Source organism: Pygocentrus nattereri, chromosome 2 (assembly GCF_015220715.1).
Source record: "Pygocentrus nattereri isolate fPygNat1 chromosome 2, fPygNat1.pri, whole genome shotgun sequence".
Taxonomy (NCBI): domain Eukaryota; kingdom Metazoa; phylum Chordata; class Actinopteri; order Characiformes; family Serrasalmidae; genus Pygocentrus; species Pygocentrus nattereri.
The window spans coordinates 8,249,001-8,275,637 of NC_051212.1; the positions used below are offsets into that span (position 1 = coordinate 8,249,001).

The following is a 26,637-nucleotide window of genomic DNA, read 5'->3' on the forward strand; positions in this document are numbered from 1 at the left end:
GCACCAACAACCACGCCACGTTCAAAGCCCCTTAAATCTCCTTTTTTCCCCGTTCTGATGCTCGGTCTGCATTTCAGCAAGTTGTCTTGACCACCTCTACATGCCTAAATGCATTGAGTTGCATCCATGTGATTGGCCGATTAGCTATTTGTGTTAACAAGCAACTGAACAGGTGTAACATTGGTTGTACAGACTTCAAAATGATGGTTCTATACAGCACCTTTTCAAAAAGGGTTCTTCTATTGGTACAAGCTTGACATCTTAACAATAGCAGAACCCTTTTTGGTGCTATAGAGAACGCTTTTTAAAAAGGTGCTGTGTAGAACCATCTACAGCACATTCTCCATCAGTCTGAAGAACCCATGATGCAATGAACCCTTTAGTCATGCCAAGGGTTCTTTGAGTGTTCATGAGGAGGCGGGTGATGTTATTATTGCCTGCATTTCTCAATGAATTTAGTCTCATCCGAATGCACCATGTCAGTCATTTTAATGGGCTGAACTCTCCCGCTTCAGTAAAGCGTCTGGCACCTTTTACCTTCTGTAAAACGAGCAGTAGAAATAACATCAGGTTATACTGATCCAGTGAATCCGCATGTCAGTGAAAACATCATCATATCCTGTGGAAAAGGCGCTTCTAAGACCGCTTTGGGGCAGTCGTGGGCTGGAGGTTAGGGAACTGGCCCTGTGACTGGAAGGTTGCTGGTTCGATCCCCAGAGCCGACAGTCCATGACTGAGGTGTCCTTGAGCAAGACACCTAACCCCCAACTGCTCCCCGGGTGCCGTGGATAGGGCTGCCCACTGCTCCGGGCAAGTGTGCCCACTGTCCCCTAGTGTGTGTGTGGTGTTTCACTTCACGGATGGGTTAAATGCAGACGTGGAATTTCCCCATTTGTGGGATTAAAAAAAGTATCACTTAATTAACTTTAAGTCTGTAGGCTTAAAGGATCGTTTACTTTTGTTCTTTGTGGCTAAAATCAGGCGAATATGTAACAGTAGTGTCCCATCTCATGTCCCAACTGTAATTTTATGTAATCTATGAAATTGTATGGTTTGGTTTTTTGCTGACACTTATCAGTGCTCTCCGCTCTTCTCCTCCTCACAGGAGTCCAGCTCCCAAACCCCCAGCAGCTTTGAGACATCAGCACACCCCCCGGCTCCCTCTCAGCCAGACGATTAGAGAACCCCAGCTCTGGTACGTCTCCTCTCTGTCTCACAACATCACCCCACATCTGCTACAGTGTTGTTCTAGCTAATTGTTAGTGATGTGTGCATTCTGGTTTCTGGTTCTCAAAGGCAGCTTGACAAGATATAAAGGAGTAAAAACAAACCCAACTCAGAGCCTCACACGAAAAGCTTCCACAACACAGCCAATGGCTCAATCCCATTTCTTCTTTTTACCCCTACCCTTGTTTTCGAGTGTCTTATCGAGTGATTATCACCCCCCCTAATTCTTCAGTGACATGAAGCTGAAGTCAGACATTTGCCAGCTTCTTGTTCAAATTTTCCTGATCCACCTTAAATGGAGTAGCAGTTACATTCTGGTGCTTCAGGCGTCAGAACTGCTGGACTATTTAAGGTGGAACGGGAAAGATAGCTAGCTCGCTACCGAGACATTAGCATGCTATTAGCGATTTTTGCTGCTTGTTATGAAGAAAATGCCCATAATCCACTGAAACAACATTAAACTAAGATAAAACAGTGGTTGTCGTCATTTTTTTAAGGGAGAAAATTCTCACGTTCGCAGGTTTCTTTGGTCTCTCGTGGTCCATCTTGCCGGTTTTTGTTTTTTTCTCATAACACTCCTCTAAAAAACCTCCATTTGGAGGGTCGTGTAGCTCTAACACTTCACCCCACCCCTCTATCTCAACTAAAATTGGGACAGCCTACCCCTAGATGAGAACACAGAAAACAGTGGCTGAGGGCTCAGTGGTAGGGGCGAGGGGTGAAATGGGATTGAGCCATTGCAGAGTTTACAAGATCAGACATCACTCTGAGCACGCTCTCTGATTTTTCATGCTAAGAGTTCTTATCGTAACTTTACTGGACTGTACAGTTATATGCAAAAGTTTGGGCATCCCCTGTCAAATGAGATGATGTTTATTTATTTATTAGTGGAAATAATACGTCCTGTAGAGAACAGACTTCTGTGCCTCTTTTGTTTTTTTAGTTGGACTCTCAGGATTAACTTTGATTTTTATTAACATTTGATATTTTATTTTACATTTTGTACTATATTGTTTAAACCGAGTCCACAGCACTGAGAAATCTGATTACTGAGCTAAAATCCAGCCTCTTTATCAGATTTATTAATCAGGTTTCTAGACCTCAGTCTGATCTAAGAAATCAGAGTAAGAGTTCACAGCACTGAGAAATCTGATTACTGAGCTAAAATCCAGCCTCTTTATCAGATTTATTAATCGGGTTTCTAGACCTCAGTCTGATCTAAGAAATCAGAGTAAGAGTTCACAGCACTGAGAAATCTGATTACTGAGCTAAAATCCAGCCTCTTTATCAGATTTATTAATCGGGTTTCTAGACCTCAGTCTGATCTAAGAAATCAGAGTAAGAGTTCACAGCACTGAGAAATCTGATTACTGAGCTGAAATCCAGCCTCTTTATCAGATTTATTAATCGGGTTTCTAGACCTCAGTCTGATCTAAGAAATCAGAGTAAGAGTTCACAGCACTGAGAAATCTGATTACTGAGCTAAAATCCAGCCTCTTTATCAGATTTATTAATCAGGTTTCTAGACCTCAGTCTGCTCTAAGAAATCAGAGTAAGAGTTCACAGCACTGAGAAATCTGATTACTGAGCTAAAATCCAGCCTCTTTATCAGATTTATTAATCGGGTTTCTAGACCTCAGTCTGATCTAAGAAATCAGAGTAAGAGTTCACAGCACTGAGAAATCTGATTACTGAGCTGAAATCCAGCCTCTTTATCAGATTTATTAATCGGGTTTCTAGACCTCAGTCTGATCTAAGAAATCAGAGTAAGAGTTCACAGCACTGAGAAATCTGATTACTGAGCTAAAATCCAGCCTCTTTATCAGATTTATTAATCGGGTTTCTAGACCTCAGTCTGATCTAAGAAATCAGAGTAAGAGTTCACAGCACTGAGAAATCTGATTACTGAGCTAAAATCCAGCCTCTTTATCAGATTTATTAATCGGGTTTCTAGACCTCAGTCTGATCTAAGAAATCAGAGTAAGAGTTCACAGCACTGAGAAATCTGATTACTGAGCTAAAATCCAGCCTCTTTATCAGATTTATTAATCAGGTTTCTAGACCTCAGTCTGATCTAAGAAATCAGAGTAAGAGTTCACGGCACTGAGAAATCTGATTACTGAGCTAAAATCCAGCCTCTTTATCAGATTTATTAATCAGGTTTCTAGACCTCAGTCTGCTCTAAGAAATCAGAGTAAGAGTTCACGGCACTGAGAAATCTGATTACTGAGCTAAAATCCAGCCTCTTTATCAGATTTATTAATCAGGTTTCTAGACCTCAGTCGGATCTAAGAAATCAGAGTAAGAGTTCACGGCACTGAGAAATCTGATTACTGAGCTAAAATCCAGCCTCTTTATCAGATTTATTAATCAGGTTTCTAGACCTCAGTCTGATCTAAGAAATCAGAGTAAGAGTTCACAGCACTGAGAAATCTGATTATTGGGCTGAAATCCAGCCTCTTTATCAGATTTATTAATTGGGTTTCTAGACCTCAGTCTGATCTAAGAAATCAGAGTAAGAGTTCACAGCACTGAGAAATCTGATTACTGAGCTAAAATCCAGCCTCTTTATCAGATTTATTAATCAGGTTTCTAGACCTCAGTCTGATCTAAGAAATCAGAGTAAGAGTTCACGGCACTGAGAAATCTGATTACTGAGCTAAAATCCAGCCTCTTTATCAGATTTATTAATCAGGTTTCTAGACCTCAGTCTGATCTAAGAAATCAGAGTAAGAGTTCACAGCACTGAGAAATCTGATTACTGAGCTAAAATCCAGCCTCTTTATCAGATTTATTAATCAGGTTTCTAGACCTCAGTCTGATCTAAGAAATCAGAGTAAGAGTTCACGGCACTGAGAAATCTGATTACTGAGCTAAAATCCAGCCTCTTTATCAGATTTATTAATCGGGTTTCTAGACCTCAGTCTGATCTCAGAAATCAGAGTAAGAGTTCACAGTGCTGAGAAATCTGATTACTGAGCTAAAATCCAGCCTCTTTATCAGATTTATTAATCGGGTTTCTAGACCTCAGTCTGATCTAAGAAATCAGAGTAAGAGTTCACAGCGTTGAGAAATCTGATTACTGAGCTAAAATCCAGCCTCTTTATCAGATTTATTAATCGGGTTTCTAGACCTCAGTCTGATCTAAGAAATCAGAGTAAGAGTTCACAGCGCTGAGAAATCTGATTACTGAGCTAAAATCCAGCCTCTTTATCAGATTTATTAATCGGGTTTCTAGACCTCAGTCTGGTCTAAGAAATCAGAGTAAGAGTTCACAGCACTGAGAAATCTGATTACTGAGCTAAAATCCAGCCTCTTTATCAGATTTATTAATCGGGTTTCTAGACCTCAGTCTGGTCTAAGAAATCAGAGTAAGAGTTCACAGCACTGAGAAATCTGATTACTGAGCTAAAATCCAGCCTCTTTATCAGATTTATTAATCGGGCTTCTAGACCTCAGTCTGATCTAAGAAATCAGAGTAAGAGTTCACAGCGCTGAGAAATCTGATTACTGAGCTAAAATCCAGCCTCTTTATCAGATTTATTAATCGGGCTTCTAGACCTCAGTCTGATCTAAGAAATCAGAGTGTGCTGTTTACATGACCATTTGGATAATCGGATAACCACAGAAATCTGATTATGATCGGATTATTGAGTGCATGTAAAACCCTGTGTTTTTGATGACGGCCTTGGACTGCATTACTATCATTAAAGCCTCTTCTTGTTTTTACATCTGCGAGCGCCTGAATCTGTTTGACATTACAGTAAGGCTACATACACACAGCAAAAACTATTCATCAAATTCACATGATAATTAAATATCTACCACAAAAATGTGGTATACATTGAAAGCTGAAAATCTGGCCTGTCCAGAAAACTCCTCTGCGTGTTCCTTAGAGCTACCAGTGAGAAACAATTCAACAAAATCACAAGGCTTTACAGTGAGCATGTCATTGAGGGGCCTACACGTGCTAATCAACACTGAATAGCAGAGCAGAGCTATCTAAAGCACTTTAAAGTTTTCGGAGTCATCCTTGATTCTGGATACTGGGCAGAAAACAACAATCCATCAGCAGGAACATCAGACTGATGCCCTGCTGTATAAAGTGGTTTGTACTCTGTGAATTTGATGCGCCGCATGAGCGCTTCTCTCCACCCTGTACAGCTGAGCTCCCCTTCTGTAAACACAGCTCAGAGATGCTGATCTTGAGAGCCGAAGAAAAACACGGGAACAATAGAAGTATCTCTGAGCTGGGTGAGACATGTAACCTGGCAACATATTCTCTCCAGTCACGTTGTGTTAGGCTGAGCTGCTGTGAGTGTTAAAGCGATAGCTTGATGAAAAAATCTTGCACCACCTGTTGTTGATCTGCTCATGTAACAAGTAACGGGAGCTTATAAGCCAGTCAAGCATGAATGATCATACATTTGCCTTCGACCTTGTTAAGTTGTTAAGTACGCTAAATTAGACTTGCTTATATGGTTTCTAGCACTGTATGATGTGCTGTTATGCAGTGACGGCTGCTCATAATAATAACACCTAATAGTAGCTCATGCATTGTAGTGTCTCATATGTCTGGAGGGCCATGTAGCCCTAACACTTCGCACTACCCTTCTATCCCAATAAGAATCAGGACACCCTACCCCTAGGGTAGGGGTAGGGCTGAGTGGTAGGGGTGAGGGGTGAAATGGGATTGGGCCTTAATCACTGTTTCTCATTTTCATTAGTGTTGATTGTTAGATTTTGACACTTTGTTGTGGTCATTTTGTTCTTATTTTTTTCCCCCCCAGACAAAATTTTGGTCTTTTTCTCCTTCAGCCGAACCCCCAAAGTGTAGTGTTTTCCCATTTTTGACCAAACTGAGTAACTCACCCATCCGATTCACTGAATTCAGGTGTTCCCATCACTTCCATGGCCACATGTGTATAAAACCAAGCACCTAGGCCTGCAGACTGCTTCTACAAACAGTGGAAGTGATTGGGAATGACAGCAACTCAGCCACGAAGTGGTAGACCAAGTAAAATGACAGGGCGGGGTCAGCGGATGCTGAGGTGCATAGTGCACAGAGGTCACCAACTCTGCACAGTCAATCGCTACAGGCCTCCAAACTTCATGTGGCCTTCATATCAGCTCAAGAACAGTGTAGAGAGCTTCATGGAATGGGTTTCCATGGCCGAGCAGCTGCATCCAAGCCTTACATCACCAAGCGCAATGCAAAGCTTTGAATGCAGTGGTGTAAAGCGCCGCCACTGGACTCTAGAGCAGTGGAGACGTGTTCTCTGGAGTGACCAATCACGCTTCTCCATCTGGAAATCTGATGGATGAGTCTGGGTTTGGCGGTTGCCAGGAGAACAGTACAACATCATATTAAACCCTATGGATTAAGAATGGGATCTCACTCAAGTCAGATGAGTGTGAAGCCAGATGAGCGAATACTTTTAGCAATATAGTTTGTATGTTTCAAGTTAATGTTTGAAGTTGAAATCATTACTGAAGACTCTGTAAAACAGAAACGTACAAAGTGAAAATACACACACAGATCAGGCCTGACATTCTGACCATCTCCTTGTTTCTACACTCATTGTCCACTTTATCAGCTCCACTTACTGTATAGCTGCACTCTGTAGTTCTACAGTTACAGACTGTAGTCCATCTGTTTCTCTGATACTCTGTTACCCTGTTCTTCAGTGGTCAGGACCCCCATGGACCCTCACAGAGCAGGTACTGTTTGGGTGGTGGATCCTTCTCAGCCCTGCAGTAACACTGACGTGGTGGTGGTGTGTGTTGCGCTGGTCTGTGTGGATCAGACACAGCAGTGCTGCTGGAGTATATAAACACCTCAGTGTCTCTGCTGGACTGAGAAAAGTCCACCAACCAAAATTATCCAGCCAACAGCGTCCTGTGACCAGCGTCCTGTGACCACTGATGAAGGACTAGAGGACGACCAACACAAACTGTGCAGCAGCAGATGAGCTGTCGTCTCTGACTTTACACCTACAAGGTGGACCGACGAGGTAGGAGTGTCTAATAGAGTGGACAGTGAGTGGACACAGTGTTTAAAAACTCCAGCAGCACTGCTGTGTCTGATCCACTTGTACCAGCACCACACACACTAACACACCACCACCACATCAGTGTTACTGCAGTGCTGAGAATGACCCACCACCCAAATAGTACCTGCTCTGTGAGGGTCCATGGGGGTCCTGACCACTGAAGAACAGGGTAACAGAGTATCAGAGAAACAGATGGACTACAGTCTGTAACTGTAGAACTACAAAGTGCAGCTATACAGTAAGTGGAGCTGATAAGATGGACAGTGAGCGTAGAAACGAGGAGGAGGTCATGATGTTATGCCTGACCGGTGTACATCTTATCTGAGTGTCCATTGAGCACAGTCAAAAGCTCCATATGTCCTTGTACTGCTGCTATAACACCACCGTTGGTGCTAACATAATAAAGCAAATCTCATTATTAATAGAAATTAGCATTAGTTTGTTAGTGGTGTAAATCGGGTAAATATGAGAGAATGTACCTGTACCTGAATGACTGTATCTGAATCGCAGTGTAAACAACGTTATTTTACAGCAGCTTTGAACATCTTAGCCAATCAATTTCAGAACTGGACCTTGCCGTCCCAGCTCGCACTGCCTGCAGACTGCCGGAGGGCAGAGCTGGACGTCGTGGGCTTAAAGACTTTAGCCAACAATGAATCTACAGTGTGTTCCATACATCACAGTGTGTTTGATGTGGAATTACAGATTGGCTGAGTGACTCAGTCGCTTAGGGTAAATTTAAATCAGCCCAGCCTCAGCAAATTCTTATACACTCACCGGCCACTTTATTAGGTACATTTGCTTGTTCAATTGCTTGTTAACCCAAATAGCTAATCAGCCAATCACAGGGCTGCAACTCAATGCATTTAGGCATGTAGAGGTGGTCAAGACAACTTGCTGAAGTGCAGACCGAGCATCAGAACGGGGAAGAAAGGGGATTTAAGGGGCTTTGAACGTGGCGTGGTTGTTGGTGCCAGACGGGCTGGTCTGAGTATTTCAGAAACTGCTGATCTGCTGGGATTTTCACACACAACCATCTCTAGGGTTTACAGAGAACGGTCCGAAAAAGAGGAAATATCCAGAGAGCGGTCAGTTGTGTGGACGAAAATGCCTTGTTGATGTGAGAGGTCAGAGGAGAATGGGCAGACTGGTTCCAGATGATAGAAAGGCAACAGGAACTTAAGTAACCAACCAAAATCTCTGAGGAACGTTTCCAACACCTTGTTGAAAGTATGGCATGAAAAATTAAAGCAGTTCTGAAGGCAAAAGGGGGTCCAACCTTTTACTAGTGTACCTAATAAAGTGGCTGGTGAGTGTATTTCTTACCAACATTTGGAGGCGATGCTGTTGTTGAGTCCACAGCAGTCTCAAAGAATCAGCTTCTAGCCATTGATTAATGGCAAATTAAATGTGGATTCCAAAAACGAAGCCTTATTTTGAGGCTTTTTTCTTTGAACAAGAGGGAGGCCTCCTCAATCAATACCAGCCGCCCCTGCGGTCATCTCTAAAAATGGACAGAAACACAGACACAATTCACGCTGCTTCCATTGTTTCTAACTATGCGACATTCTTTTGTCTGCCTGTTTTTTCACCCAACTATCACTTTAAAGCTAGCGTGTCCCTGGGTGGACCCCCTCTGCCGTCCCGCCGCTCTCTGAACCCGCTGGGTGCTTTTCCCCAAGTCCTCATTTCGCTGTGTGAGGGCTCTGCAGCGGCTAAACAGCTTCGCTTCAGCACGGGCCATTTTATCCCCCTCAGCTTTGAAGCTCTGCTTTCTAAATATGCAGTTTGCCAGCTTTTTAAACCGTTTCCACTGCTGCTTCACTTCAGGGTTTTTGCACAGTTCAAGTTTTTCGTTTTAAGCACTGTTTATTGACAGAGTCGTATTTTGCAGTGAGTTCTCTGCCGTTCCCAGAATCAAAGCTGCTTCTTCTTTAAGGGCTTTCATATAAACCAGACATGATGCTCAGAGGAGTGAGACGGACGTGGTGGCATTTGTTGATATTTGCCCACATCGTAAAAATATAACATCGTTGTATTTCAGTTGCCCACAGTTCAAACGGCTTTTCTCTTGGTGAATCCTTACTAGCAGTAACCCTCGGCGGATCTTTGCGGCGGATCTTTTTCCTCTACTCTTCAAGCCTCTCGCTTAAAAATCCTACATTTTTCTTGTGCTTTGTCTTTTCTCTGACGTCCACTGTGTACCAAAAATGTACTTCATACATCGCAGTTCTTTAGTACATGATCGTTTATTTAATCTTTATTCCATTAGAATTAAAGGCTGTATTATTCAACGCGCCTTTGAGACTGACATATGTAAATGACCTAATGTCTGATTGGCTATCATGTAGTGCGCTTCATTTATAAAGACTAATATCCTGAGACTCAGAAAAAGAAAAAAGAAAACGTCAGACACTCCTGTCAAGTGTGTGGACGCTTTGAAAGGCTACAGTGATCTGTTTGCTTGCTGACCACAAGGAACAGCACAACATATAAGAATTTCCCACTTCGTCCACTTTAGTAACTCTGATACGGACTGTCTCCCTTCAGCTAGAATGGGCAGAGCTAAACGGCTGTAGCTGAAGGGTGGAGCTAAACGGCTGTAGAGCAAATGGGTGGGGCTAAACTGCTGTAGGTTGAATGGGTGGGGCTAAACTACTGTCGGCTGAATGGGTGGCGCTAAACTACTGTAGGCTGAATGGTGGGGCGAAACTACCGTAGGTTGAATGGGTGGGGCTAAACTGCCATAGGCTGAATGGGTGGGGCGAAACTGCTGTAGCTGAATGGGTGGGGCTAAACTCATGTAGGCTGAATGGGAGGGGTTAAACTGCTGTAGGCTGAATGGGTGGGGCTAAACTACCATAGGCTGAATGGGTGGGACTAAACTGCCGTAGGGTAAATGGGTGGGACTAAACTACCATAGGCTGAATGGTGGGGCGAAACTACTGTAGGCTGAATGGGAGGGGTTAAACTACCATAGGCTGAATGGGTGTGACTAAACTACTGTAGCCTGAATGGGTGGGGCTAAACTGCCGTAGGGTAAATGGGTGGGACTAAACTACCATTGGCTGAATGGGTGGGACTAAACTACCATAGCCTGAATGGGTGGGACTAAACTACCATAGGCTGAATGGGTGGGACTAAACTACCATAGGCTGAATGGTGGGGCGAAACTACTGTAGGCTGAATGGGTGGGACTAAACTACCATAGGCTGAATGGGTGGGACTAAACTACCATTGGCTGAATGGGTGGGACTAAACTACCATAGGCTGAATGGGTGGGACTAAACTACCATAGGCTGAACGGTGGGGCGAAACTACTGTAGGCTGAATGGGAGGGGTTAAACTACCATAGGCTGAATGGTGGGACTAAACTACTGTAGGCTGAATGGGTGGGACTAAACTACCATAGGCTGAATGGGTGGGACTAAACTACCATAGGCTGAATGGATGGGGCGAAACTACCGTAGGCTGAATGGGAGGGGTTAAACTACCATAGGCTGAATGGGTGGGACTAAACTACCATAGGCTGAATGGGTGGGACTAAACTACCATAAGCTGAATGGGTGGGACTAAACTACCATAGGCTGAATGGTGGGGCGAAACTACTGTAGGCTGAATGGGTGGGACTAAACTACCATAGGCTGAATGGTGGGGCGAAACTACTGTAGGCTGAATGGGTGGGGCTAAACTACCATAGGCTGAATGGGTGGGACTAAACTACCATTGGCTGAATGGGTGGGACTAAACTACCATAGGCTGAATGGGTGGATCAATGAATAAAAAAAGTGCAAATAGAAGTAAAATAAGATGAAATAAATCATTTGAACCTCCCCAGGGATTAAAGATGCAGCGAGCTTCCATATATGGACTGTACTGAATGCACGTTGGGTGGCGCTTTTTGAATATTTAACGTGTTTACATACCACATTAAACTGCTTTGCCTCGAACAAGGAAGGAAGACTGGGTTTTCCATGACATTCACGGCAGTGGAGGCCGAGCAGATACACACATTTGCCTTGAGCTGCTCTGTGTGCTCCCTCTCCTCCCGACAGAGAGATGCTCTACTTTCGGAAATTACGGGCTACACTCTAGTTACCTTTTGTCTCCGTCAGCTGGCGCAGGTTCAGGTTCTGCTTGCTTATCTGAACATCTGTCTAACATCAGGCAGGCCGCAGTGCTAAGCGTGGATCAGCCCCGTGTCAGGCTTTATCTGAGAGCAGACTGCTGCCACCTGCTGGCCGCGTGCTGCGCTGCGGCTGTCCTCGAGAGAAAAGCAGAGCAGCTTAGTGACACAGAACATGATTAGTTTCATCTGTGGAGCGTGAAGAATGTGTACGTGACTAAGCCCGGGCCTGCGTGTGAGTGGGTTTTTTTCCCCCTGTGTTATTTTTGGACTCTAATGCTGTCTTTTTAATCTCATCCATAGGAAATGGCTGCCCACTCTGCGTGGAGAAGCGCCGGAAAAGAACACAGGATCCCGAAAAAGCTGAAAATGGAGCGAGCTGACTGACTGGCTGTCTCTCTCTCTCTCCGAATCTGTGGAATACTGACCAAAATAGTGAGCAGGAGACTAACACTGTAACCGAATTCACAATCTAACATGCCAGGCATGGTGAGAAGAGAACGAAGAGAAGGTTGATCCCAAGCGGAGAAGGTGGAGGACTTGCCCGCCGTCTAAAATCTCAAAGTATTTTGAGCAAGAATATTTATTTTTGATTGATAATGAGGTGCTCATAATGCTAATATTACAGATATATGACTTGGTCGTACCAGAACCTGGACCAGACTTTGGCTCCCTGCTGCCTACGTAGTGCACTTGGCTCGAGCACCCTGCGCAGTGCACTACCAGTCAGAGGGGCCCTCAACCTTGGACATTTCCCACTGTTCATTATCGATAACTGTCCTCATCGTCAAGCAGACTTGGTTGTCCGCGCTTCACTGGACAGCGGATGCCGACTTTGGTTCAGAACGTTTGAGTTGCTTTCTTTCTCCTTTCCCTAAACGACTGATACTGTGGTTCCTGCGGCCGCGCTGGGCTTTTTGAAACTGTGTTTCTTACGAGGACCATCTGCATGGTTTCCGCCTAAAGAGACTTGACGGCAAAACTTCACTAGCTTTTATACCATAACAATTAAAAAAAAAAAAAAGATTTGAAATAATTTTTTTGTAAGTCCATTGAGCTACTGTGTGGTCGACCCCTGTGTGTTTTAAAGATGAAAAAAGAAATACAGAAACTCCTCTTTGCCAAATATTGTTTGGAGAAATGATGTGGAACCTTTGTGCCACGCCTTGCGTTGAAGCCCTGTTTTGTACTTCGAAAGAAAAGTGTCATTGAGGTCGTGCCGTGTCCCTTTTACCCCAAATGTAGTCAGAGGCTTGCTTTTCTTGTGCCGGGGCTATGACGCTAATGTAGCCTAGGAATAGTTTGATAGCCTTAAACGTCTGGAATCAGAATTCATGACGAGTAAACTTTCTCCTGTGGTGTCTGACGTAGATACTCAGTGGCAAACCCTTGGCCATAAATGTCCAAACCTTGTCAAAATAAAGGAAACACCTTGATGATACATGCTCGTTTCTGCTAGCATCTCTATGGGATTTGTAATATTATGGTGCACTAACTGGTGCGCGTTAACATTTAACAATATCTAGATTCTAGACTAAACCCAAATACGTAAAGCTCGACATTCTGTTTCATTCCAAGTGAAGAAAAGATATTAACGTGTATGCGACGTTGTGTGTAGCCATAGCAACAACCTAGCAGCACCTTAGCAACCACCTACATTACCACAGCAGTGCCCCAGCAACACCTTGGCAACCTCCTTGGCTGCTGTGTCGACAGCTTAGCAGTACCTTAGCAACCACCTGGGACACCATAGCGATGACCTAACAAAACTGTAACAACCACTTTCGCAACTACTAGGAATTACAATAGGAATATAATAATACATTGTTCTGCAACTGCTTTAACTTTTGAGGTGTTATTCTTTTTTCCAGCTAATTTAATGTTTCAACTTTTTCTTACAAGTTTTCTTGTGTTTTATCATTTTAAACGTTTTTGTTTTCAGCCAGTTTACAGTTTAAATACAGTAAGCAGTAAAATTCTGTTAAATATAAAGGAACAAGACATGACCACCTGGCGACATACCATATGTTAATAATTATAATAATAATAATAATAATGCGTGGCTGCGATTTAGTAAAGCATGGGAATGAGATAATTAAGCCGTGGCCACGACTTAGTAAGTTGTGGGAACGAGATCCTAAAGCGTGGCCACGCCTTAGTAAGGCGTGGGAATGAAATAACTAAGCCTTGGCCATAGCTTAACGAGGCATGATGTTAGTCCCACTCCTTACTAAGCCATAGCCATGCATTAGGATCTCATTCCCACGTGTTAATATGGCGTGGCCACATTTTATTTTTGTGTATAGAGGATGTCGCCAGCAGGGCTCCGCAGATATGTATATTTTTAGTGCCTAGCTACGTTTTGGGGTAATAAACTGTGAGACAGAGAATGAGAGAAAGACCAGACTATATTTTCAGTAAACAGATGTAAACAGATGTAGTCTGTATTCATAAGATGCCGTCGCTCCAGCCAGCCAATCGCAGCTGTACGACACAGATGGCAGAATCAGTGACCTTACAACATTTATCATGTAACAGCACCATCTGTGGCTCAATGAAGAGGCCAGTTTGTCGAGCAGCGCCACACTTTTCTCCCGAAGTACTAAACTAGGCTGCAAACTAACTGTGGTTTCAAAAGCAATATCATTCTGATGCTTCTGTTACCTCTTACTGCTTTCATCACGAATCATTTCAGTGTCTTACATATGCATTGTTCCTGTGTCAGTCTCTTAGGACGTCGTCTCCGAAGCCCAAAACACCCTCCAGTAGATAACGTTTCAGACCAGCTGCTGGCTTTAATAAAATGCTCCATAACAGAACTAATAAACCAAATGAACTAGTGCTCTTTGTTACTAAATCTAGTGTGGGCTACACACATTCTACATAGATTTACCAATAAACAGTCCCTCACAGCTGTGACACCCCCCCCCCCCCCCCCCCACCCCAGCGTAGGTCTTTGGAGAATGTTGGCTTAATGTGTGATCCGCTGAAACTGATATTTTAAGGTTTTTCAGTTTAATCTCTCTCTCTCTGCAACATCTGTATCATCACAGACAGTCATTTCAGTGTGTTACTCTACATCAACAGTACGTATTCAGCATCTTACACCATACAAACCACTATCTGTACTTAGAAAAGACCAGAAAATCCATTTTAAAGTCATGCTGTAGCAACAAAACAAAAAAAAACAGCAATTTTCCATTTACGACATTTGGCTGACACTCTTATCCAGAGCGACTTACAGTTTGATCACTTTATACAGGGAGGCGAAGGTGGTGTTAGGAGTCTTGCCCAAGGACCCTTATTGGTATAGTGTAGGGTGCTTACCCAGGTGGGGATTGAACCCCAGTCTACAGTGTAGAAGGCAGAGGTGTTACCCACTACACTAACCAACCACTACCATTTACCCCAGACATCGCCGATCAGCCAAAACATGTGAATCTCCAAAAAGTCCCTCCACTCACTCGAACCACATCCAGGTCTTCATTAGGGTTGCATAGACTTGTCAATGTGGTTCAGAGCACAGTAGGACTTACTGTTAACTATAAAAACGAACAAATCTTCATTGTGTAGCCAAATGCTGTGGGCGGACTCTAACCCCCGACTCCCCTGTGGAATCATATATTTGACATTGAGTGTAGCCTTGGCAACAGCCTAGCAGCACCTTAGCAACCACATTTGCTACCATAGCAGCACCCTAGCAACACGTAAGCAACCACTTGGGATACCATAACAACGGCCTAATAAAGCCTAACAACCACCTGGGATACCACAGCAGTATTTTGGCAGCTACTAGGAATTACTATAGAAATCAGATCGATTAACAGCATTTTGCTGCATGAACTCTTGAGGTGCTATTAATTACCGTTGTCCAGCCAATTTAATGCTCATTCTCAAACTTTCTCTTACAGCTTTTCCTTCTGGCATTTCAGGATTTTAAGCGTTTCATTTCCAACCAAAACTGAATATATTCCCCTACACAGTTTAAAGACAGCAAGCATGATGATTCTGTTGAGTCCACTCTCCCCCATCACGTTCATGTGCATCAGACAGGAGTATGGAAGCTAGATTCATTTTGATTTTATTAACACACACACAGATCAGGCGTAACATCATGACCACCTCCTTGTTTCTACACTCACTGTCCATCTTATCAGCTCCACTTACTGTATAGCTGCACTTTGTAGTTCTACAGTTACAGACTGTAGTCCATCTGTTTCTCTGATACTCTGTTACCCCCTTTAAACCTCCTTAACAAGGAGATCAGAATGTTATGCCTGATCTGTGTATATTTTCAGTTTTAAAATAAAAAATCAACAGTTTCATAAAAAGAAACTCAAATTGTGAACGTAACCTGCCGTGTGCACGTGAAGGGGAGTTGGGTTCGGCGAGGGGGGGCAGATTTCTTTAGGGAACTATTGACTTCTCATGTTTGTGTGATACATTAGCCTCGTAGCTCCAGTGCTAAACAGTATTAAAAGCAGCATTTGAACACTAAACCGAGAGAGAAAAGAATTTTTAGCATAAACGTTTTAATATTAATGGACTTCAGCAGCTGCCCAAAGGCTCCTATTAAGTTGGGAACTGCATCAAAATGATTGTCCAGGTAACTGACCACACACTATACACAAAAGGGTTCTCTGACCCCTAACCTAACAATAGTGGAACCTTTTTTGATGCTATAGAGACCCACTATAAAAAGAACCATATAAAGCTGGTTTTACATTCATGGCATTTGGCTGCCACTCTTATCCAGAGCAACTTACAATTTGATCATTTTACACAGGAAGGCCAAGGTGGTGTTAGGAATCTTGCCCAAGGACCCTTATTGGTATAGTGTAGGGTGTTTACCCAGGTGGGGATTGAACCCCAGTCTACAGTGTAGAAGGCAGAGGTGTTACCCACTACAGTAACCAACCACATCGTAGAGACGAAGCATTTCATGCAAATGGCTGTGTGTTCATTCAGATGGTTCCTTAAGTGTTGGTAGTTCTTCATCGAGCCATTGCCTCTACTAAAGAACCCTTGAAAAAACATTGTTTTAAGATGCGAAACTGAGATTAGGCTGAAAAACGCTTACAGTAGAATCCCCACGTTAAGGGCTACAGTAATACTGGACTCACCGTCTTGTGTGCACTTCAGAAAAGTGTTGTTTATCCACAGTGGTCAGAAAATCGTAATCGCGCTCAGTCTGGGTATTAGTTGGCTTTGTTTGAACTGTTTGGATTGTTCCATGTTTTGAGCAGTAGTGAAGTGATATATGCCCTGTTTCTGTTTCCTCTGCAGAACGAGACTTGAGACTGAGCCATGCTTCTTACTTTGGTGTCGTTATTCAGAACCTCCTCAGATCAGATCCAGCGCTCAGCTGAGCTCGGTCTGGCTTTGCGTTTTGCCTTATGTTACAGTACAATTTGTGGAAAACAATGGATGCATGTCTTTTTGTTTGTTTTTATGAGAACGGTATTATTTTTCATTTGTTTAATCCGGTGTCTATGGACCATGTTCTCATCTCTACATTTCTCCCCTGCTGTGAGGAATCTTTGAGTCATTAACTCTTATAGCTCATTTGCTGTTGCTGAATTCGTCTTAGAATTAACTGAGCTTGTAGTTCGAGGGAAATAATGCAAACGTTGTGAATCAGAGACTTTTCTATACGCCGGAGGGGCAGATTTACAGAGCAGATCGCTGGTGCCGGCCGATAACCTCGTATCTCCAAAATGAGAACTTTACAGGAGGAGGGAAAAACCTACTTTACTTTTAATGTAAGTCAAAGGAACCAGAGTTTTTTCCGAGGCATTTTGGGCCGTTTCTTTTGGTCCACTCATCATGGAATTTACATGCAATGTAAAGAGCAAAAAGTCTTTTCAAATTCGATCAACAACTGAAAAAATGACACAAATGGAGATACAAGGTTTTTATTCTGACAGCAGCGGAGTGTGCTACAGGATTCTGCCATTGACATTTATATACCTGTTAGCCTGAACAGAATTGGTTGAAAATGACTGAAAGCTGACATTGACTTAAATCTTTACCTTATTTAGTAATACGCCTATCAGGAATAACATCATGACCACCTCCTTGTTTCTACACTCATTGTCACTGTTTCTCTGATACTCTGTTACCCTATTCTTCAGTGGTCAGGACCCCCATGGACCCTCACAGAGCAGGTACTATGTGGGTGGTGGATCATTCTCAGCACTGCAGTAACACTGACGTGGTGGTGGTGTGTTAGCACTGCTGTGTCTTGATCCACTCAGACCAGCACAACACAAACAAACACACCACCAGTACCTGCTCTGTGAGGGTCCATGGGGGTCCTGACCACTGAAGAACAGGGTAAAAGAGTATCAGAGAAACAGATGGACTACAGTCTGTAACTGTAGAACTACAGAGTGCAGCTATACAGTAAGTGGAGCTGATAAGATGGACAGTGAGTGTAGAAACAAGGAGGTGGTCGGGATGTTATGCCTGATCAGTGTAGTCTATAATAATGAATAGTTTCTATCTTATTGTTCCAGATGATATACTTAGTCAGCTCTGGAATATCGTCGGGTGTATAATTTGCACTGGCTGGAATACCCAGTAAATCTGCCATCATCACATGTAATTCTGCTGCAAATAAAATGTTTTAAGATTTCCAAAATGTGGAGTTTCAGCTTGTTCTTATTCCATCACTGCCACCACCCCATAATCAGGTGTCTTACACACATCTTACCAACATTACAACCGCCCACAGATGAAGAGAATGACGCTGATCACCTCCTAACAACTGCACATCTCAATCTCTGGGACATGATGCTTCTTTAAGGGTTCTTTGGTAAAGAAAATGGTTCTACATAGAACCATGAACACCCAAAGGATCCTTTGCATGATTAATGGGAGCTTTGCATCATTCCATTGATGGAACATGTGCATGAATGTGCCATAGATAGAACCTTTTTGAAGTACATAGCACCCAAAAGGGTTCTTTTATTGCTACAGCATAATAATACAAGATCCCTTGTCAAAAGGTTTCTATATAGAACCCTCAACATTGTTCTCCGTCAATATGAACAACCCTTTCGTGATGCAGAGAGACGTTTAATCATGCAAAGTGTTCTTTGAGTATTCATGGTTCTATATAGAACCACTTTCTGTACCAAAGAACCCTTGAAGAACCATCTTTTTTAAGAGCTATAGTCGCCGTGTTGGATGTGTAAGAAATGCGCAAGTGTGAAGCGACTTTGACGAGGGCCGAATCAAATTAACCCACTCAATCTCGCACCAAGACATGTCTGGTGCCTTTAGCTTAGCAGTGGAGCTACGAGGCTAAAGTAGCTAACAGGTAATGGAAGTTTATACCCTATTGATTAGCGTAGTGCTAACTGCTTACCTAAATCATGCTCAGTAATCTCTAAAAGACATGCTCATTGGTTTCTGGCACTGTTTGATGTAGTGTCCTCCATAAAAACTGACCAAGGTATGGGCAACACTTCATTCATGGGGCAGTCGAGGGCTGGAGGTTAGGGAACCAACCCTGTGACCGGAAGGTTGCAGGTCCGATCTGTTCCCGGTCAGCAGTGGTGAGTATATGCCAGCATCGTCCGAGAAGGGGCAGTTTACAAACCAGCAGCAAGGTATTGAGCACCCAAGGCTCGTCAATGCAAGAGGGCAATGAAGGGCGTCTGAGGCGAGCCAGCAACAAGGTGTTGAGCACCCAAGGCTCGTCAATGCAAGAGGGCAATGAAGGGCGTCTGAGGCGAGCCAGCAACAAGGTGTTGAGCACCCAAGGCTCGTCAATGCAAGAGGGCAATTTAGCTGCTGAAAATATGGTTTTTGGTAGCAACAGTTCTGAATGCTGTTAGCATATTAGCATGGCTAAAAACCGGGCAGCAGCATCCATCCAGAAGCTTGAAGATTGTCTGCACATTAGCTTTGTAGCTAAAGGTACTAAAGAAACCAAATTCAGTCACCAAATTGTCCTGACTAATCAACTGCCTTTGAGATCAGCATCAGATTTACTGGCCAAGGATGTTGACACATTATGGGAGGCAAATCCAGCCAAAAAAGAAATGAAAATGAAAATGCAATTAAATGCAAACCTCTTTTGGCCGTTTCTTTCCCCAAACATCTGCGCAAATGTCCTGCCAGAATTGAAGATGAAATGAAAGACCTACATTTGCACTGTCACTGTTCACATGAGCACAGAGTCATTAGTGACAAAAATAAAAATGCGTTTAAAACAGCTTTTTGTCGTTTAATTTTCTGTCGTTATTTTGGTTTTTCATGGCCAAATCTAAAATGCAAAAGCTAATAGAGAAAAGAAAACCCAAGCTTCACTTTGGCTTTGGCTTTTCTTCGTGAAACGCAGAACACGTGTCAGAACTGAAGTCAAAACTCAGTGTTTACGTTCCTGTTTCTTTTTCTTAGTGAAAAGGCAAATGCAGACGAACATCAGCGCCAGCTGCTGAAGATTCACTTTTCATTTCACACTTTGCTTTTTCGTTTTCAAACTAGCCAACAAGCAAATATGTGGGTCATTCCATGGAAATGGCACATTTTGAGTCCTCATCTCCTCTTTAGGTGTATTTTATCTACTGGGTCACAAAAATCTATATTTTAACAGCTTTACACATACATTGAAATATCTCCTTTAATATAGTGTATTTTTTTTTATTTGATCTTTTTATGAGAACTTTATTTATTTATTTATTTTTGCTGACACCACCTATTTTGTCATGTCCCTCATGGCCTTCAACGAAAGTATACTTAGAATATACCAAATACAACTATAAAAAAGTCCATATATTTTGATGTCAACCTAAACAACTGTCTGTGTTTAATTGTTTGTGATATTATTTTTCAAAATTAATTGATAATTATTTATTAAAATCACATTATTTAGTTCTGTACCTAAGTAACCCCTCAACCCCGTAACATGGACAACAGGACAGCAAAGACAGGCAAGTGGCTTCCTTCTTTTATTTAATTTTGGTCATTTATCTTGTGATATTGTGGTCGCCAAACTCAGTGACTCAACACCGTCACATGAAAAAAAGATAGAAAACTATTACTTATAAAAAAAGTTTTTTTATTTCAAAACTATATGCTAATTCTGAATCTCATGCATGCCATGTGCTCTCTCTCTGGTATACAGTATGTAGAGCAGCGGCCATTTTGTGCAAAAATCACAACCCCGTCACACTCGACCCCGTTACATGTTTGACTGTGAGGTTTACATATCAATGATACATTTAAGCAAAAAATTGTCAAAGTCCAATTTGAACCATTCTAGTGGAATGACCCACATGTTAAGTAGCACCAGGCGGGGCTACAAGGTATGTTCTAGGACATCCTCAAACCTCAGAGTCAGAAGAGCATCGTTCCTCAAGCTAAAGGACTTCGAGTCTCAGGAAAAGCACCACTGTCTTGTCTCAGATCTGGTGAAACTGAACATCAGAGCAAACACCATCAGAAAAAAAGTGAAACTTTTACAGGCATTTATATTGAGATAGTTTTCTAAGCTTGCTTTTGGTCTGATGCCTTTTCTCTGAGGCTGTTTGTTCTGACGTTCAGTTTCAGGCCTTTAACTTGAGGAAAGATTTCTCTGAGCAGTGCCAGAGAAAACCATGAAGCTGCAAGCATGCTTAAAAACTACATTTGCAATTACCTCAGAGATACACTAGAGGTCGCTGTTGTATTGTGTTAATTCACCCTCCACTGTCAAACCTTCATATGAGTGGCCTAGTTAACCCATTTCCTGTCTAATAACCCTGTCAAATGCTGGGAACTTGGTCGAATTACACTAAAACAAGGGTGCCCAAGCTTTTTGTCGTGGGCACCAAAGTTACATTGTTCATGGTGGACTGAGGGTCAAAAAGAGGAAACAGTACACAAAATAATGAAGTTTTTAAAAATGTATTTTATAACATTAGACTTTATTTTGGTACAAAACACTTCAAAAATACAGTTATCAAAAGAGAGTTTAATATGTTATATAAACATATATATATATTATATAAACACAGAGTAAATAAATCCAGAATAAATAAAGTATCCAAATCTTGGTTATTTACAAGGGTTGTGTTCTGATCTATTTAGACCCAAAGCTTTAAGAGATATTCCTAAGCTAAATATATAGAAAATCATCATTTATAGGGTACTTTGTATCGGGAAGTGTCCCAAACGCTTACCACTAATTTTTTTTTGTGTTTTTTTAAAGATGTTTTTTTATTTCTTTTACAGTCAACAAGTTAGATTTATCCAGTCTTCTGAGTTTTATATGGAATGTTGACTACTAGTAGTATATTTAACTATTTAGCTATATTTTCCCGATTTTCCCACCAGGAACGGATTTAAAAAGGAAAAAAAAAATATATATATACATGTTTGCAGTAAAAAAAAAATACATTTAAAAATTTTTAAACAAAAAAAAACCTTCATTCAAAAAACGTTGTCCCATGTTTTGTATTAAAAATTCTGAAAATCAGTGTGGAACACCAAAAATTGTCACTACTGAAATTTTTTTTGCAGACCTTTTTGTGTTTTAATAGAAACACTGTTTTACTTTTACTGATATTCAGTGCAAAGTTTTGTTTTTCCTAATTCATTTTGGTCAGCTTAGTCCAGTCATCATGAACTTTGGACAAAGAGCAGCTTCTCCAAACGATGCAGAACAAAAACATTGGGGTTTTTTTTTCTGGACGGTAATGATAGGTTTGTTCTTTTCTTGTGGGCCAAACAAACATCCTCATGCGCCAACTGGTCTGTGACCACACTTTGGGCAGCCCAGGTTTAAAGTGGGCTCATATTTCTAATCTATTGGATCTGTAATGCATTACTGGTTAAAACCAATTTAAACCATTCAAACTGCTGATTAATTAAGTGATAAAAGCTGTATAGTTTAATCAAATCTCTCAGACCCAGCCAGACATAAAACTTCAGACATGGACCTTAACCTCTTTAACAGAGCACTAAGGTTGTGCACGGCTTCTTCTCCAGAGCCTCCACAGGCGACTTCATGTGTACCATCCTCTCCTCAGCCGCTGCTGATTCCTGCTGAAACAGAGGGAAACGGGTGGGTTTAACACCGCGTGGGGTGGGTACAGTTTAAAGGTCATGTTAGGAATCACACTGTATAAACGGTACTTGTTGATTCAGTTTGTCAGTGTGGGGTTACGAAGACGCCCTGATGGGAATTCCAGGTTTCGAAAGGTTTCGCGTCACGCTGGACGAGCTGGTGACCTCTAATCACACTCTGTATGTTCTAGACCACTGATACACCTGTTAAACCACTGCTGACCGCAGATGATTCGGCCTGCTTCACTCTCACATTCATTTCTTTTGTTTGTGATACTATTTAAGTTTGGTGCACTGGTAGGAGCCAGGGGTCTCCATGACTACAGCGCAAATAAAGCCATTTCATTTACTATCAGTAGCACCAGTGAACCTACACGAGTCTTCAGAGTTTAATATGGAATGTTAAGGAAGTAAAATAGTCATAAAAATATGCTTTTTATAGGGACTATTTGGCCTGAAACTGTCTCAGACATCAGGCAGTACATTTATAACCATTTAATCTAGTGATTTTCTGTGAGGGAGCTTTTAGAGGTGGACGTCTGGTTCCTATCACCACCATTGTGTGTGTGTGTGTGTGTGTGTGTGTGTGTGTGTGTGTGTGTGTGTGTGTGTGTGTATGTATATATATATATATATATCTATATAATATATAGAGACAGAGAGAGAGAGAGAGAGAGAGAGAGAGAGAGAGCTGTTGTCAGATCAAAACCTCTTATCTCCAAAAGGATAACTTTACAGGAGAAGGAAAAACCATACTCTACTTTTAATGTAAGTCTATGGAACCAGACTTTTTTCCAAGCAAATTTGGGTAGTTTCTCTTGGTCCTTTCATCATGAAATCTATGCACGATATATGGCACCACAGGTGTTTTCAAATCATGTCAAAAACTGAAAAATGACAAAAATGGAGATACATCAGCGATATATATATATATACCGACAGGTTCTAGATACAGTTCTGCGGGTCTAGGGCTGACGTTGACATGCAGTATTGATCTGTGTGTGCGTGTTTACACACAGGAGAGTCTCAGATAAGAGAGCTCAGAGAGTCCTATGCTTCTTCTGCTGGGTCTCGTCCTGTTTCACTAAACTGCAATGGCCTTTAATCCAACCGTGAGGAGTTTAGCCCTTCATGCCGTCTTCATCAGGTCAGTCTATTCTCCTGTTTATTCCTTTTTTGTGTGTTTGTTAATGTAGCTGTTCAGTTTTCCTCTGATACTCAGCATTATCCCACACTCCTGACGCATGACAGACATCTCCTCCTGCCCGATTTCTGGGACTGTACGCTTATTTAAATGAACGTGACTCGTATCACCGCCAGTCGTTCAGTCGTTCAGACGTTTCAGTCATTATGAACGCAGGACGCATCGTTCCAATGACTTCCAAAGGCTGAAGGGTTTAAAGAACCTGTTTGGAGGTGATAACAGTGTACTGGCGATTTGTGTTTGTGAGTCATGTCAGACTTTTAAATGAATGACCTAAACTTTAGACTAAACTCCTTTTCTCTCCTTTTTCTGAGTGGCCTTCAAACCTCAGCTAGGTTTATATCATCAACCCCTTGCATTGCAGAGGTCCACGGGTGGGCCAAAGTTTTATTACACACGTCTAGAGCTTAAGAACAGCTCAGCCGGTTTGCACTGAGTTATCTTTAATGACTGAATACCAAGGGATGAAATAATCCAGGGATTTTACGGGGTTGAAATAAATGACTGAACATTCATTTGTCACTAGCAACGCAATCAAATTTTACTACATGTTTCAGCAGCGACTGCTTCAGTGACCATGTTAGCTCATTTTGAGCCGAACTCAAAAACGCAGCCAGTACCTGACTAGCAAACACGGCTTTGAGCAGCTTTTCACACATAAAATCCTCATGTTTTACATTAGAACCCAAAAAGTTTGCTTAACTGCAGAACATATATGTCGGTAGTGACAACTCTTAATGTTCAGCACTGATTTTACGACAGATTTACTTCAAAATCGTTGGGCCTCGTTGCACGTTAACGTCCTAAGCTTGTTCTGAAATGTGTTCTCGATAAAGGTGCTAAGAAAATCTGTCAGATTCATTAAAAGCCATTTTCAAATTATGTCAAAAACCAAAAAATGACAAAAATAGACCTACAAGCTTTTGTTCTGACAGCAGGAACAGATTTCTTTCTTCTTATTAGGTTTTTAACTCATTGTTCCATTATTGGCCCACTATGGACCACAGGCCACCAGAGGACCACCAGACTGTTTTGAGGGCCCACTTGTGGTCCCAGTGGTGGAGAAACCCTGCTCTAGAAAAAAGTTTAAATGACTAGTTGTATAATTAAGGTCATAATAATGGGACACTATGTAGTACAAAGGATAACGATGCTTAAAACACCAAACAACATGCTACCAAAGATTAAACAGAAGCCTCAACCACTAAACATAACATCCAAGTTTTCTCTTCACCTTTATTACAGCTTCTGTTCTTTTCTCGAGACTCCCTTTTAGTTTCTCAAGGAAATCTACAGACCCACCTTCAAAGTTCAGTCTTAGAAGTTGGTGGATCTTCTCCCAGTGGAAGGATGGACAGAAACCCTTGTGGATGTTTTCGGATCTGAAGCAGCTTGACGTTCTCCTCTCTCTCAGAGATCAAAGCTTTAAGTGCTGTTTATCTGATGGGGGCAGTTTTGATGTCTACCAGGTCTTCCAGGTGGTTGTTAGGAGGAACATTTTCTCTGGAGCTTTTAATCATTTTTTGAGCGCTACTTTTGGAAACTCCTGTTTCTTTTCACAGTGGATTATCTTATATCTTATCTACTCAATAATATGTCCTGAAAAATGAATAACTTGTCCTTCATGGCCTTTTACTGTAGATAGACTGTAAATCAAGTAAATGAATGGTGGTCTCTGCCTTTTGCACAGTGTTATATGTATTAGTAAGCATTGTGCATAGGTGGAATTATGACACTTTGTCGTTAAATAAGAGCTCCTTTAGAAGCGTGACGGCTTGAATTTGACTCAAGGAGCTGCTCCTTTAAAAAACACATACCTACATTAACATATCAGCATCTTTTCGGTTTTTTTCTCACCACACATGTACTTGATCCGGCGGTCGTAGCTGACAGGTAATGGAAGCTGCGTGCTTACAACATGTTGTTGTTCAGTAATGCGTTTGTTTGTGTGGTTTCTGGCGCTGTCTGATGAACTGTTATCTGTAAACACGATCAATGATACATCGCATAACTAAAACCTGAACTCTGAATCTTAAACCTCACTTTACCCGTCGTCTATCTGGGGTAACAGGACATTATGTGCCATGTATTTTGTGCCAAACTATCACTAAGAGTGTGTCTAGTGCAGTAAGTCTGACAGATCTGGTTGTTGAAGTGTCTAAATCCTGCTGTTATGTCTCTGTCAGTCTGGCTGTAACAGTGGGCGGTCAGCTGGAAGACCGAATGCAGCTGCGGCCCCCTCTGGACCCTGTGGACTGCGCTCTGTCTGAGTGGTCTCCATGGACACGCTGTGACCCCTGCCTCAAAAAGAGGGTGATTCATACTCACACACACACACACACACACACACACACACACACACACACACCTTCCATCACCACTCCAACTTGGCACAGACTGAACTGATGAACTGTTGAACCATCTCTCTCTCTCACTCTGTCTCTCTCTCTCTCTGTCTCTCTCTCTCTCTGTCTCTCTCTCTCTCACTCTGTCTCTCTCACTCTGTCTCTCTCACTCTCTCTCTCTGTCTCTCTCTCTCTCTCTCTCTCTCTCTCTCTCTCTCACTCTGTCTCTCTCTCTCTCTGTCTCTCTCTCTCTCACTCTGTCTCTCTCTCTCTCTCTCTCTCTCACTCTGTCTCTCTCTCTCTCTGTCTCTCTCTCTCTCTGTCTCTCTCTCTCTCACTCTGTCTCTCTCACTCTGTCTCTCTCACTCTCTCTCTCTGTCTCTCTCTCTCTCTCTCTCTCTCTCTCTCTCTCTCTCTCTCACTCTGTCTCTCTCTCTCTCTGTCTCTCTCTCTCTCACTCTGTCTCTCTCACTCTGTCTCTCTCACTCTCTCTCTCTGTCTCTCTCTCTCTCTCTCTCTCTCTCTCTCTCTCTCTCTCTGTCTCTCTCTGTCTCTCTCTCTCTCTCTCTCTCTGTCTCTCTCTCTCTGTGTTTTTTCCTGGTCTCTTTTCTCTCTCTCTCTCTC

General features: G+C 42.3%; 1 protein-coding gene across 1 annotated transcript in view; it reads left to right on the plus strand.

The window, feature by feature from the left end:
• The window catches only part of LOC108441960, a 126,246-nt gene that overhangs the window by 78,511 nt on the left and 21,098 nt on the right, over positions 1–26,637 (plus strand). The window contains exons 14-16 of the mRNA XM_037533385.1: positions 22,428–22,462; positions 22,546–22,644; positions 25,855–25,981. Of these exons, the coding sequence (XP_037389282.1) occupies positions 22,428–22,462; positions 22,546–22,644; positions 25,855–25,981 (261 nt within the window). The remainder of the gene's footprint in view (positions 1–22,427; positions 22,463–22,545; positions 22,645–25,854; positions 25,982–26,637) is intronic.